We start from the raw sequence: 14,870 nt of genomic DNA, 5'->3' as shown, positions 1-14,870 counted from the left end.
GGAAATTTATGTCATCCTAATCAGTAGAGGTGATAAACATTACCATTAAAATCTAGCCGATGACTTTATAGACATACACAGGTGCCAAGGAGCCAAGTGTAACTGATTATGATTAGCAATAATCAGATACAGACAGATTAGAGATGCATGCACCAAAATCTCAGTGTTAGTAGCAAAAACAATGAGTCTTTCTGCAAGGAACAATATATTCTAAAATGAAATGGAGATCTTTTTTTAAAGGTTAAAAACACATTCAATTTTATGTCTTGCAGGGCTTATATTAAGTTCAATATTGTATAACTGTATTAATTCAATTGTGAACCTAGAAACTTGCAGCCACTTGTGAAAGAGATGTACTCTTGCTCTTGAGTGTGTTACTGAATATGTTAGAGCTGTAGTGAAATGCTTCATGTAGTTATTAAAATATTAAAAATTTTTAAAAACTAGTGATTAAAAAAATAATTCTTCAAAGCATAAAAATTTGCTCCTTAATAATTAGTAGATGTGAAAAACATTACCATTGAAATCTACCTGATAACTTTATATCCATGCTCAGATGCCAAGAAGCTCAGAAAGTAACTGACTGTGACTGGTAATAATCAGATATATAGAGATTAAAAATGCATGTGCATCTTAGTGTCCAATTGCATTAAAATGAATTTTTCTGTATGAAACTGTGTATTTTAGTAATGGAATTGAGATTTTTTTAAAGGTTAAAATCTCATTTAATTTTATGTCTTATGGGGTGTATACTGAGTACAATATTGTATAACTGTAATAATTCAACTGTAAACCTAAAAATTAACAGCCAATTTTGAAAGAGATGGATCTTAGCTCTGGAAATTGTTATTGAATATATCAATGCTATTGTAATGAAATGCTTCTTCTAAGTATGTGGTTATTAAATAAATAATTTTTTTTAAAAAAAGAAATAAGGGTGAAGAAAGTTAAGGTAAGAACACGCTGGGTTGGGGAGATGGTTCAGTTGGTAAAGTGCTCACTTTTCAAGCTTGAGGACCTGAGTTTGATCCCCACAACAGATATTAAAAAGCTGGGTGCAGTGGCACACATTTTAAATCCCAGTACTTTGGGGTTGGCTACCTAGCCAGCTTGTCCTAATCAGTGAACTTCAGGCTATTGAGATACTGGTCTCAAAAAACAAGGTGAATGGCTCCTAAGGAAAGATACCCAAGGTTGAATCTGGCCTTCACACACATACACATGTACTCTTCCCACACACAGACATACACAAAAATGAGGATGTTAATTAAGAAGAAAGGTGTTGAATGATCTGCTCCTGAGGCCCAGCCTAGGATGTCAACTCAGGACAAACAGACATGGGGTATGTGTGCTCAGTGAGGAGAACAGACATGGGTTAGGTGGGTGAGTCATCAGGGTTCTGTGGCACATATCTCAACAGCATACCCTTGTCTACTGCCACACACTCCTCCATGAAAAGTGTCATAGAAAGGAGGGGAGGAAGGAGGCCTCTCAGGTGTGAGCCAGCAGCCCAAAGCAGGAACCCAAGGCATTTCCCTCATGCCTTATGGGGAAGGTGAAGCAGTGGGTTCCCAATTTCTACTCCAAGGTCAAAGAAGGAGAGGTGGAAATCTATGGGAACCTGTAGGAAGTGAGTCTCCAGCATATCCTTTGTTTGGACACCTGCTTAAGGAGAAATGAAGAGGAAGATGTAACCAGGTGTTTGGTTATACTGCTAGTGGCAAGAACTACAAAGGGAGGGGTGGATGTGACTGAAATACAAACCTCTGAGAAGGTTCTCTTTGTTTCCTAGGGACTTGCAAGTGTACTCCCCAAGACTCTGCATGTGAATCCTCACTACTGAGTGTGAAGATCAATGGTCACCGCTGCCAGACAAGCAGAAACGATCATTAAGAAAGGGCAGTGAGAGGCTGGAGAAGAACGTGTGGTTAGCATGCTTGAGGCCCTGGGTTCAATCCTCAGCACCAAAGATCACCTCCCTAACTCTTCTCTGTGGCAAATGGGCAGGGAGGGAGTGAAAGAATCACTGTCTCCCCCAAACCCCAAGCCTGTGTGAAAGCCTGGTCCTTGTGTCCAGATGAACTGGGATTTCCAACTTGATCAGGATCCGTTGTTTCTGGCACACTCATTCATTTTTTTAGAAGAAAAATGGACCAAGAATTTATGCTATCTGTACAAGTTCTTACAGAGGATTCTGATACTAGTATAAAGATATTCAACAGGGCACATTTGGAACTAATAATTGCAGAAGAATAAGAGTATTTTGTGTTTATTATTCCACAGAACAAACACTGCTGGATAAATCAGGCACATAAGCATTTACTGTGTTTAAAAGACTGTTATTAAAAGAAAGGCAACATTGTCCTATTCTTTACTTATATATCTTTTAAAATATCTTCTATATAGAAATTTGTTTGCATTATAAGCATTTGAACTTGAAAGGTCTTCATGACACTGCTATGCTTAAAATTTCCACTCACCGGTCATGAGGCTGTCCACGAGGGATTACTGGACTCTAAGCATGGTGATGACTGCCAAGCTTGAAATTAGATTTCTTTTAGATCTAATTGTGTCCTGCATAAATATGTAAAGGATGGATACAGTGGGCTCCTAGTCAACCAAATTAGAGGGATTTTATTTGCAGAGCCATCCAGGGGTGAGTGTGAATGCCCAAAACAGTTCTTGACTGGGGCCCCCAAAAGTTGTCTAGTTGACCAACAAGTCTAAAGTTAGCAGCAGAATCTTCTCTTGTAGTTTAAGCAACAGCTATGAAAAAACAGCTATGAAATTCAATCTTCATTCAAAGGTAAGTAATGAGTAAGAAAGAAATAATATAAATACTGTGTCTGGCCAACAGCAAACTGAAACTGCATGGTGAAGAGACACGCATTCCAAAGAAAATGGCATCAAAATATTTAGAGAAAAGATGCAATTTTTCTGAGGAAAAGAAAAACTGAACTCCACAAAGATAAAGCACAGTTCACAAAATACCAGCTGTCTTAGGAGTGACCACCGATTTGTTCACAACTCTAAGAAATGAGCGAGTGAGGGCAATGAATGGGGCTAAGGCACAGGCAGCATCCGATTTACAGGAAGGAGCATTTCAGAAGCTTCAGTTTATCTCTGCCCTGAGCGCTCAGGTTGCAAAAGACAGTATCAGCTTTTATTTGCTTTAAATTTTGACTGGGGATTAGGAAATGGGTGGTGCTTTATTTTCACACAGACAGAGGAAGCCAGACGATGAGAAGACAGGCTGAAAGTATATAAACACCCCCAAAGAAGTCCAACTTAATAACTACTACAGTTTCTCCGGCACTGGAGTAGTTAGAGAGTCCCAGTCGTGACCTTGTCCCGAGTGATCCACTTTCCCCAGGAAGGTTGCCAGTGAGGCACGGGGCCTCCGGCCCTAGTCCTCATTCCTGGTGTGTCGTGAGCCAGTGCTTCGTCCTGATCCCTTATCTCAGAATCCTAAACATACATGTTTCACATCCCATCCTTTGCCTAGACCAGGCGGTTTCCGTCCCTGCTTCCTTTAGCTCAGTCTCTGACATCCCTCCCTTGCCGCATTAAGAATTTTACATGTAGATTTTCTAGTTCCTGGCATGTGTGACATGACAGATGGCATCTGATAATGACAGAGAAACTGGGACATTCCTTAGCTAATCCAGCAGAGCACCAAGACTTCCAAAAAACATTACCTGCTTTGGCTGAGCTCCCTTGGAAAGAATATCCAGTAAGTCAGCAGACGAGATGAAGTAGAAGCGAGGGAAAGCTACACGCTTGGTTTCCAGATATTCAGCAAGCGCTTTTTCGCAAAGAGAAAGCCTGCATGAATGAAAAAGCTCCTTAAGAATATCCTGGCATTTCCAACATTGACACGTCCACAGAACAAGCCCAGCACCTACCACGTCTTCATTCAGTCAGTGAGTTCACCATTTCACAGCTAGCCTCCCTCTCCATCTCTGACACCACCATCCTGCTTACAAACAGTATACAACCAGGCCAAGAGGAAGACATATACACATATACACATCCAATTAGTTGAGGCTAAATATAAACCAGACGGGTTTACATCAACGCTTTTTGTAATGAAGGTTAGATTTGGCATTGCTCAGCCAAAGCACAAATTGCAGTAGTCAGAAGTAACTGGGCTATGGTTCTTTCTCCCACGGATGTCTGCAAAGCACAAGTGACTTCCACCTTCTCAGGCATTCAGAGGACTCAGAAGATCCAGAATCATTCCCATGTTATTATTGAGGGCCCTACTTAATGGTTAAATACAAATAATGAAATTCTGTTGGTGAGCTCCTCGTGTTAGTGGTTGATTTGCCCATTTAAAATCAAAAGTGAGAATCTTCTTGCCATCATTAAATGTTACAGAATTATACGTGAAAGTGACTTTACAAATGGTCCTCAGGAGAAGGATTTTGAAAGTGTGATTATGCTCCCTACGGATAACTTGTAATTGAAGAAAAATATAAAGCAGGCAGAGGTCTCTCATACCTGTAATGCCAGCACTTGGAAAGCAGAGGCAGGAGAATTCCTGTGAGTTCAAGGACACCCTGGGACAACAACAAAAAGAAGAAAAATAAAGAGAAAAAGAGACTAGAGGGCTTGGAGTGAGTGAGTGGTGTCCTGGGTTTTGGTAGGTGTTCAATCAATACATGCAAAAGAATATGCTGAAAGAATTGACCAGCTAGGTTTGTTCTCTTAATAGTCTAATTTTGCTATTATAATTGTTTTCAGAAAATAGAAATATACTTGCATTTATATAAACTCACTGTATAGAAATGACTATATGTGAATATATGTGTGTGTATAACCTAACATATACAAGGCAACTAGACAATTATGAATGAACAAAATTATAAAATAACTTGGTAGAGACTGACCCTATAATAACATGATGTTAAATACTATTAGGACTATGAGAGGAATTTCATACAATTTTAGCAAATGAATCCCCTTTATTTACTCTTCTTACCTGTGCTGTAAATCTTTAAGTTTCTCATAGAGATGGGGTCTGCATGTTGCTTCTAAAACATTTTTTATTTTGGCAGTCTTGAACATTAACTCCTATATAAAAGTATAACATAAACATTAGAAATTCCACCATCTTCCTTCCACTGAGGCTAAATGTGAAGTCCACATAGCCTGCAGGAGCGAGGTTAGGAGATGCCTGGTACCACATTTGTTTCTGCTACTAAACTTTTAGATGAAAATCAGAAACAGTATATAATCAAAATAAATGTTATGATACCACCACTCTTCTGGGCCCACATGGAATTTCTGTCTTCTAAACCAACCAACCAACCAAAAACATCACAAAAGGAAAAGGAAGAAGATGGGTGCAGAATCGTAAAAGGATAGCAGTGCTACCAATACTTTCCTTGTCAAAAATGAAAAAATTATTATTCGTTTAGGAGTTCTGCTTTAGATGAAAAGAAAAAACATGCCTTACTTCATTTTTTTAAAGCTACTATTTTTTGCTAGAAGTCTCTCAAATGGGGCGTCATCCCCCTGTACCCATCCCCATGTGTTCTCTGGCCTCTCAGTGGAGGGGAGGGAACAGACTAATGGTGGTGTTGCCACCCATTTCTTCTCAGTCTCTTACGCATGAAGAAAACGCTACGATCCCTTTTACTTCAGCGGTCATTGACCCACAGGACAAATGTGGCCTAGTGTCTATTTTTGTATGATACAGAAGCTAGGAATGTTGTTGATGGTTTACATAGTTGAAAAATATCCGAAGCAGCATGGCTTTTTGTGACAAAAGAAAACTACATGGAATTCAAATGTCAGTGTCTATAAATATGGTTGTATTGATGCTGTAATACCTATTTCTTTACATAGTATGTGTGCCATGCCAATGACGACACTGAATAGCTGTCATGGAAATGGCAAGACTGTAAAAACATAAAATTTCCACTAGCTGGTCATTCACAGAAATAGTTCCCGACTTCTACCTACTGAAATGCAAAAATTATATTTTATAAATACAACACTATGAATCATGGATCTGTTGTGGAAACTTTCTTAGAATAAAGTCTGTCTCTGACGAACCTTGAATTCAACATCTACTCCGTCAAATCTTCTGGCATCTTTCACAAGCTGGAGTCGAATGTCTTCTGAACAAACAAAAATGCTTTCTAGATGAGACCAAGTTCGCTGGACTTCCATCCAAGTAAAGATGACTGAGTCGGTTATGTTTAACTTATTTTGCCAGCTTAAGACTTGTTCAATGAAGTACTCCACGTGCTTGCTTTGAAGAAGAGTCTGCAACTGAACCTAAAAGAAAGGCGGAGACTTGTCAATCACTGGTTGATGGATCATGAGTACCCTGAGAGGCCATGCTTGTTGCCGGGTTGTTGGGCCTGCCATGGAACCCAGACAGGCATTATTAAGCTTTTCCAAATGAGTTCATGAATTCACAGCATGCAGTATTCATGTTAGTGTGTCCAACTAAAGAAACAAGATAAATATAAGCAGTTGTACTTAATATATTATATCTTATAAGAAGACCATGTACCTCCATGCACAAAAAAAAATCTGTATTAGGAGCAGGGAGATAGCTCAGTCAGTAAAGTGTTTGTTGTGCAAGCACGGGGGACCTGGGTTCCAATCCCTAGCACCTATGTAAAAGGCTGAATGTGGTGGTCCACAATTATAATCCCAACACTGGGGGACAGAGACAGGCAGATCCCTGGGGCTCAACTGCCAGCCATCCTAGCCCAATCAGCAAGCCTTGGTTCCCAGTGAGAAAATCTCTCAAAAAATAATAATAAATAAATAAATAAATAAATAAATAACGTAAATCCACCAACCAATATTGTGCAGCTAGGAGCAGCTTTATGAATTAAAGCATTCATAACTCAGCCCCTGGGCCTGCCTGTTCATCACTCCAAGGTGTGTGTGTATGTGTGTGTGTGTATGTGTGTGTGTGTATGTGTGTGAATCTAAAAACAAACGTCCTCCATCCTGCTAGGTCCTCAAGCTTCCCTTTTCCTCTCCTTACAGTTGGTAACTACGCTCTATAGCAATTTTATCACCAAGTCTTGCTGCCACATGCTACAGTCTGATTGTCATTTCTTGCCATGTCCTGACATGGAATCTCAGAACATCACAGGGTGGAATGAACATTTCTCATTCTTCTTCACTGTAGGTAGTCAACTTGGTTTCTGTGCAGTATCCTGGCTCCCTTATCTCCCTGTCCATTGTCTTTCCAGCTTTCTTCTGACTTTTCCTCTTGTTAACCAAATGTAGCTTTTCTCAAGGCTCTAGGCCCAGCTGGCTTCCCTCCTTCTCTCTATCCAGCTCCCAGGTTCTCAGGATACTAACAATGGCCTCCCAACCCTTGTGCTATACTGAGTCTCTGTGCTGGGCTACTGGCTGACTTCCACCTTTACATAAACAACCCTCACTTTAAATCTGCCCAGAGTCATATGTCTAATCATAATGGCAGTTATTATTTTTCTCCAAACAGTCTCTTCCACATTTCTTCTCTCTCAGGTCCAAGGAGAGGCCCATCGCTACAGTCTGTGTTCACATCGCTACATGCTGTGCTCACATCTGTGTCTCCACCCTTACTTTCATTACTTCATGAAGATGTATATTCCAAGGATCCTAATGTCTTGAAACCAGCCCTGAGAAGTGGGTACTTTCTGGAATTCCAAGTACCACTAATACTGTCCCCATTGTAAAACTGTCTTTTCCTAATGGTCACTTTTTGCTGAAGGCCAGACCATCATTTGAGGTGCAGCATAACTACCAGCACCTTCCAAGTACTTTCCTGACATTGCTCCCCAGTTGAAGGGCATCTATCTTTCTTTAGTCTCCTTTCGGAAGCACAAGTTCCTTGAGAGAAAGTATTCATACCTTTGAATTCCAAATGGTACCATGCCTGGAGCCTGACAGAACTAGATACTCAGTGAAGAGATGAGCAAGTCTTGAGTATTAGAACATGGAGAAAATCTAAAAATCACAAATTAAAACTTAAAATTCTCAGTGAAGCTGTCCATCTTACTTGGTTGTGCTCTAGAGTTTCAAAAAGTTGTTCATCAGACTTCAGTAAAGGAATGCCTGTTCGATGGTGAACTTCATAAGAAAATTCCAAGTTTCCCCAAGTGTAGCTGATTTCCATTATAACCTAGTAATCAAAATTATCAATTAAAAATTTGCATAGAAATTTAATTTAGGTTCACTATCTCAGTCATTACTAGAATTTCTTTTAATGTTTAAATAACTCCCTCAAACACAGGATGGTATTAAATATTACTAACCTCGTTGTTTTTCTCTAGGTGATTCATGGTGACAAGTTTGGGAAAGTGACTTTCATCATATCAGAGAAGCATCACACTAACATCAAACTTCCATTGGATCTGAGTTTTATATCCTTCCTCCCAAAGGCATACAAGTGCAGGAAGGCACTCAAAAGGGTACGCCAAGGTTTGGAAGATACTATTTCTAAATTAGCCAGCACAAGATAGGACACAGGTGAATCTCAGATCCTTGAGGGAACCTGGGCCAGTTAGTTACCCTGCTAGATATCAGTTTCCCCGTCTGCAAAGTGGGGATAGTACGTTACCTACTGAAAAGACTAAATGAGTTCATATAAGTGAAGCACTTAGAGTAGAGCTTGCTGCAAAGGAAAGGATGCAAGTGTTTTCTCCTCCCATAGCAGGGCCAACCCTCCTGATGTAGCATGAGCTGTGATGTGCTTTCCAGTGAGTCCATGTCCTGCCTGTGGCACCCACCTAACTAACAATCGAGAACAAACTTGGATGTGTGCTCCACACTCTCAGAGCAGTGAGAGCTTCTCCCAACTTGGCTTCTAGGCTAAAGCACAAACCCAGCATCACAATGTCACAGAGAAGACACAGCCCTGAGGCTATCACCTTCTCTGTGCCCAGCTCCTTCACAGCTTTGTCTACGATGTCACGCACATCATCTTCCCCTAACTAACAATCGAGAACAAACTTGGATGTGTGCTCCACACTCTCAGAGCAGTGAGAGCTTCTCCCAACTTGGCTTCTAGGCTAAAGCACAAACCCAGCATCACAATGTCACAGAGAAGACACAGCCCTGAGGCTATCACCTTTTCTGTGCCCAGCTCCTTCACAGCTTTGTCTACGATGTCACGCACTTCATCTTCTACTCTGTGCAACTGCAGCGTCAGCATGTCTGCCAATGTTGTGGTTTCATTTATTGAAAATCTGACCTGGTTAAGAAGAAAATGAGCAAGACTTGATAATCCACATTTAATAATGATCCCTGAAAGCAGGGGGCAGTGCTGGTGTTTTCTTTATCTCATAGTTCCCAAGGCATCCCCCACTGAAAGTCTAAAGAAGACCCTAGGGCCAGGGTCTTCGCCATGTTCATACACAGTCTATTTTGTTTCATGCCCTTCGCCTTTGAACACACCTTTGCCCACAAAATCCTTTCTAAAGGACTCTCACTGTTCATTTATTACAATTTGATTGAAACCCCAGGAACCAGGCAGCATCCCATTTTACTTCCTAAAGTGCCCTGTTCACAGTCACTTGTGATGTGACCTAGTTTTATCACTAATTTAATCTTAGCTGCTTGGCAGAAATTACCCTTGTTCATGTCATTATTCAGGTTTAGCTTGTGAATGAGTAATTCGCATCATCTCTTCTTTATCCTTTGGTTCCCCATCCTATCCTCCCTCCATGCCTGTCCTGACCCCTCTAGTATTTGGCTAACAAGCACTCAGTTCTTCCTGCATTCCAAAGCTTCTCATGGTACTTGCAAATGAGAAGGGATCCAGCCACAGGGCTGCAGAAAAGCCATTTCCTTTCCTGCTCCTGGTAAGATTCACTCTCTGCTTTCAGGAAGCTGTGTCCTCTCAGGCTCCCTCTGCCCTACAACGGTCCTCAGCTCTGCCCATCTCCTGGCAAAGAGCAAACAATGCTCTAGGCTTTCCTAGGTCTGAGGAGCTCCTGATATGTGAGACTCTTTGTTCAACTCTGAAGATGGAAAGCCCTGGACAAGCCAATTGACTTGGTCATCCTATGTCTACATCACTTTTGACTTCACTCTGAAGTTGACAGAAACCTGGTTTGTCCTAGAGAAAGGTTAAGCAGCAATGTGCAATGGATCTGCCATGAACTGTTGTGCAATTTTACTCAACATGGACTCCAGCCCAGTGACAGAGACTGAATTCCTCCTGCATCTGCTATACAGTCATGGGGACAGACTAGACGAGGGTGCATTTTCCCTACCGTCTGGCTAAGAGGTGACTTTCTAGCTTGCAGAAAGGTGTAATATGGGTAAGCAGAGACTATGGTGAGGCAAAGGCCTATTGGCAGAAATAGGAGGAAAGAGCTAGATGCACAGTTAGTTACACATTCAGATACTCAAGAAAAGATTTTCAGAGTGAATATATTAATCAGTTATGAAATCTAAGCATACAATGTCAGAAGAGACTCTGGAAAGCATAAAAATAATAGTTTCAGGGATGATTATTAGAGCACTTCCTATAGGGAAGATCTCCCAGACATCCTTATATATTACTCAGTTTGTTCACCAGGTCTGCACGGGAAGCACTGTTTTTATTTCATAGAAGAGTTAATGGAGTCATGAGGAGCAAGGAGCTTGCTCATGATCCCAGAGTCCTTCTTCTTGGGATGGATGCCAGGCTGTCCCCACTTCTCTAAGATGCCCCTTTCCCTATGTTCCTGTCCTGCAAACTTTCCTCGTATCATAAGGAAATCCCTTCACAAAGAAAGCTCTTGATTCTCCTGTGGACAAAACATGTCTCAGGCTTCCTGTGACACATTTTAAACTCATACTTGTGCAATGGATCTGCCATGAAAAATAAAACCTATAGTTGATATATTTGCTTTTTCACAGATACAGAAAAAGGCAAAAAAAAACAAAAAAAAAAAAACAAAAAAACAGAACTACAAGCGGACATTTGAAAACCACTTCACATCTTGCAATGTGACCACTGATAAGATCATCAAAAGGACACCATATTAACTAGGAAGTTTAAAAAATCACAGTGTCAGAACTCCATCTTCCCCCAAATTCATGCCTGTCCCTTCTGATCTTTACACTGATTGGATGCTTTGTCACCACCGAGGCTCTGTAAATTGTCACAATTCTTACTTGTTCCTTACAAGGCTACCATAATGCATAAAAAGCAGACAGCAGCATTCTCATTATACCAATTAAAAATGCATCCCAAGTTCAAGAGGTGAAATGACTTGCTTGGAGTCACACACCAACAGGGTATAAAGGGCAGTGAGAAGTGGACTATTTGGGTGCCTAAACACTGCTCCTGACTCAAGGAACTTGACCCCTGGCATGTGACTAGAGACTTTTCTACATGTTCTGCTGCATGCCAGATGAAGCAAGTTAAGAGTAACACTTCATAGTCAGTATTACCCAGTAAAGGAAACCCTGATACGCACCCCAGTGGCCTTCATTAGCTGCTGCCAATGCCTGTCCCTGAGAGCAGGGTTCTGCAACTCTGCAATGGCTCTCAGCGAGGTTGCCAGGTCCTTCACGGTGCCCTCCAGGCCCATATAAGCATCCCAAGCACGGATGGCCTTGTCCAGTGACCAGATTTCCTAAAGAAATATAGGGGAAAGGCCCAGCTTTCTATAGATTATAGAGAGAGATAGAGAGATAGATGCACACATGCACACACACATATAATTTATCCCCTTTGGAAAAATAAATATACCTTTCCCCATCCATGGAGAGAATGAAGCTGGATGTGATGGCAAATGTCAGCAACCCCAGCACTAGGAAAGCTATACAGAAGAATCCTTAGTATGAGGCCAGCCTGTCAGTCTGTGCTACATAGTACCAGGCTATCCTGTGCTACATAGGGTAACCCTGTCTCAAAAAAAAACAAACAAAAAAAAAGCAAGGAAGAAAGAGGAGACACTAAAACTTGTAGGCTAAGGGCTAACCTAGAGAAATGGAAAGGATCCAGTCACTCTGAATTATGAGTTTACACCAGGGTATGCAGGTTTCTTAAACATGAGAGTTAAGTGGGTGCCCCATGGAACACCAAGAGCAGGGAAGTGACAGAGCTCACAGCACACATAAAATAAACACTGTTTCTCTAGAAACACAAGTGAAAAAAGATTGTTGTCTGGATTAAGAATGCTGTCCTTGGAACGTCTGGCTCTTCTGAATGGAACCCTTGAAATGCTAGTTGTCTTTTTCTTGAAACTTAAACATTTTATGATTTCAAGATGTTTCAATAGGACCCTCACTAGCCTTGGCTCCCAGAACATCAGCAGTTGTGAATGAGAAAACCCATAATAAAACTGTGTAAAAGACAATGTGATTGTTTTAAAAATAAAGACCTGCAGTTGAAGAGTTTTGTTGTGAAGTGCAATGGCCAATGGCAGAGGAGGTAAGGGGGATGTGAACACAGAATGAGGAACTCGGCAGCCCCATTAGTATCAGGGTCTTCCACCCTGAGATTATATGGGGGGATAAAGTAGGCAGAGGTGGTACCAGCTGAGCTTGGAACTTAACCAAGCTCAAGGACATTTTGAGTTGGGAAGAAAGCAAAGGGCCCTGCCCTCTCCTTTTCTCCTCCTTCTAATATTGCTCAGGATGGTCTTAGGGGATCCACTCAAGTAGCTTGGTTTTCCAGGGCATAGCACTGTGCCTTACAGGATCTGCCATTTTTAACTGCCTTTCACTGCTGTGCATTTTGACTTTCTCCAAAAAAGTTCTACTCTTTTCAGATGACAAGGACTATGGGGACTATCAAGGCACTAATTCAAATAAGTGAAGGTCTATATGCCTTTTCAGAGACGAAGTGCTCACAATGCCAATAACGGAAAGCAACAGCCTAATTCCTAAGCCGCAGCCCCGAGCCCTGATGCCTTCCATCTTCTCTAAGCTGGATAGCCACAGCAAGCCCATGGTTAGAGCTATCTCTCATACACGCATTAGCTTTAATATGCTTTCATCAACTCATTCACAGACAGGCAGGCTTGATTAGACATGCAAGTAGCTGAGAGTGGAGAAAAATATTATCTGGTCTGATTCTATTTGAAGTAAATAAGGACACACAGCCTAACACACCAGATACTAGGCGAGGGAAGACGGAAGGAGGTGGTGCTGAGAAAGATAAATCGCCCTAACCGACAGTTATGGAACTTGCCTTGGCAAACCTTCTGAGTTCTACATCCATCTGTTCCACATTAATCTGTCGCCACTGGGTTTTAGTCCAATTATCAATGCTTCTCTGAAAATGCACAAGTAGATAAAATGTCAACAACATTTGGTGAAAGCAAGTCTCTGCAGCAAAATATATAAACTCAAGAGACACACTGACTCTCTTGTCCAGTGTAAAGATAATTTTTAAAATATTAACTGCACTTGTCAAAACTTCCCTGTCACTAAAACAAAAAAGTTGTCAGAACATGTCAAGCTTAAAGCTAAAATACCATGATATATTAATTTCTAGTAGCAATGATAAGTTCCACGTACACACAGTCGTTATCACTTAATCCTGTGTATTCTGAATAAATTGATAAGTATATTATTAAATAACAGGCTTCTATAACGCTATAGGTATTATAAAAATAAGATCTCACAAGAAGTCTTTATTGTAACAAAAATCTCATTAACCATTTCTTGACCATATTTTATATCTTGTTAATGTATCTCTTCAAGGCTTTAAAGTGACTTAAGAAATATATACAAGTCATAAATTTTCCTTTTTATACATAAGCTTAATTAATCACATATAATTAACTTTTTGTATATAAGGCTTAATTAATCACATACAAATTTACTATTTTCAGTAAGGGTCTGTTGAGATATGCATACAGATAGGTATGTTTATGTGAGGTGGGTGTAAGCAAGGTGTTTATATGAGTCTATATGTACAGATGACCATGTATGTTTAAAATATATTTATGCATTCATTTTTATTTGTATTCTATATAATACCTCCCAAAGGATCTGAGGTAGTCAGCTCATTATACAAAGTTTTAGCCTGAACTAAAGACAAAACCAACTGATATTCATGGTAGACACTGCCACTAACAGAGATACATGAACCTTAATTCTGGGAATAGTGGTAGGGAGTGAAATTTGATATGTGCATATTTCAAGACATTATGAAACTCAAATAGAATGATATAGACTCTAAACACTGCATGCTTACTTCAAATTATTACTACAAAACATTTCTGTCCAGAGTTCATCTTACTGTAACATAAACGATGACATCCCAGAGTCCCTTGAGCAGTCGTATCTCTTTGCGGCACTGCTTCATTGGTTTGTACTCCGGAAGGGCCACCTCGAAGAGACGCGCAGTGTCTTGCATCAGTGCCATTTCTTCCTCCAAAGTCTCGAGCTCCTCATTTGCCTGAGGAGAAAGCGTACCTGCACACCAAAGGCTAGAGACACAGGTGCCGCACCATCCCCAGTTCTGCTATTTCAACACTTCAAACTGGTTTTCAGAAGACATTTCAAGTAAAACTCTAGCATAATTACTGGCAAAATGTAAAAGGATTCAATTCACAAAACCTCAGCTACTCAGAAAGCAATAGCGGGGCATTAATAAAAACTATGAGGCTGTCAGTTCCATGTACAGAGCTCAGAAAACTTGCTTTGGTACCAAATTTCTATAAACATAATTTTTGTTTTCATTATGTAGCTATGAACTTCACTCAAGACCAAAGAAAGTTCCATGTAAGAATAAATTAGCCTTTTAATAATCACTTAGATTTTTAGAAAAAGAACTCTACCTAGGAGTAATGTCATGGCTAAGGCAGGAGGATCACTGAGAGTTCAAGGTCAGCCAGGGCCACAGAGTAAGACCCTGCCACAAAAAAAAGAAAGGGGGTAGGAGGGAAGGGAAGAAG

The 14,870-nt window shown here is 40.6% G+C and overlaps 1 protein-coding gene across 1 annotated transcript in view; it reads right to left on the bottom strand.

The window, feature by feature from the left end:
- Positions 1 to 14,870, bottom strand: part of Dnah11 (dynein axonemal heavy chain 11) — a 381,221-nt gene that overhangs the window by 282,253 nt on the left and 84,098 nt on the right. The window contains exons 21-28 of the mRNA XM_029567531.1: positions 14,213 to 14,371; positions 13,157 to 13,240; positions 11,436 to 11,594; positions 9,095 to 9,217; positions 8,024 to 8,146; positions 6,064 to 6,288; positions 4,985 to 5,076; positions 3,699 to 3,825 (exon numbers count right to left, since the gene is read on the bottom strand). Of these exons, the coding sequence (XP_029423391.1) occupies positions 3,699 to 3,825; positions 4,985 to 5,076; positions 6,064 to 6,288; positions 8,024 to 8,146; positions 9,095 to 9,217; positions 11,436 to 11,594; positions 13,157 to 13,240; positions 14,213 to 14,371 (1,092 nt within the window). The remainder of the gene's footprint in view (positions 1 to 3,698; positions 3,826 to 4,984; positions 5,077 to 6,063; positions 6,289 to 8,023; positions 8,147 to 9,094; positions 9,218 to 11,435; positions 11,595 to 13,156; positions 13,241 to 14,212; positions 14,372 to 14,870) is intronic.

This window comes from Nannospalax galili, unplaced genomic scaffold (assembly GCF_000622305.1).
Source record: "Nannospalax galili isolate Female #2095 unplaced genomic scaffold, S.galili_v1.0 scaffold158, whole genome shotgun sequence".
Classification (NCBI taxonomy): Eukaryota; Metazoa; Chordata; class Mammalia; order Rodentia; family Spalacidae; genus Nannospalax; species Nannospalax galili.
The sequence above is the reverse complement of the archived record's forward strand: the minus strand, read 5'-3'. Positions and strand labels throughout refer to the sequence as shown.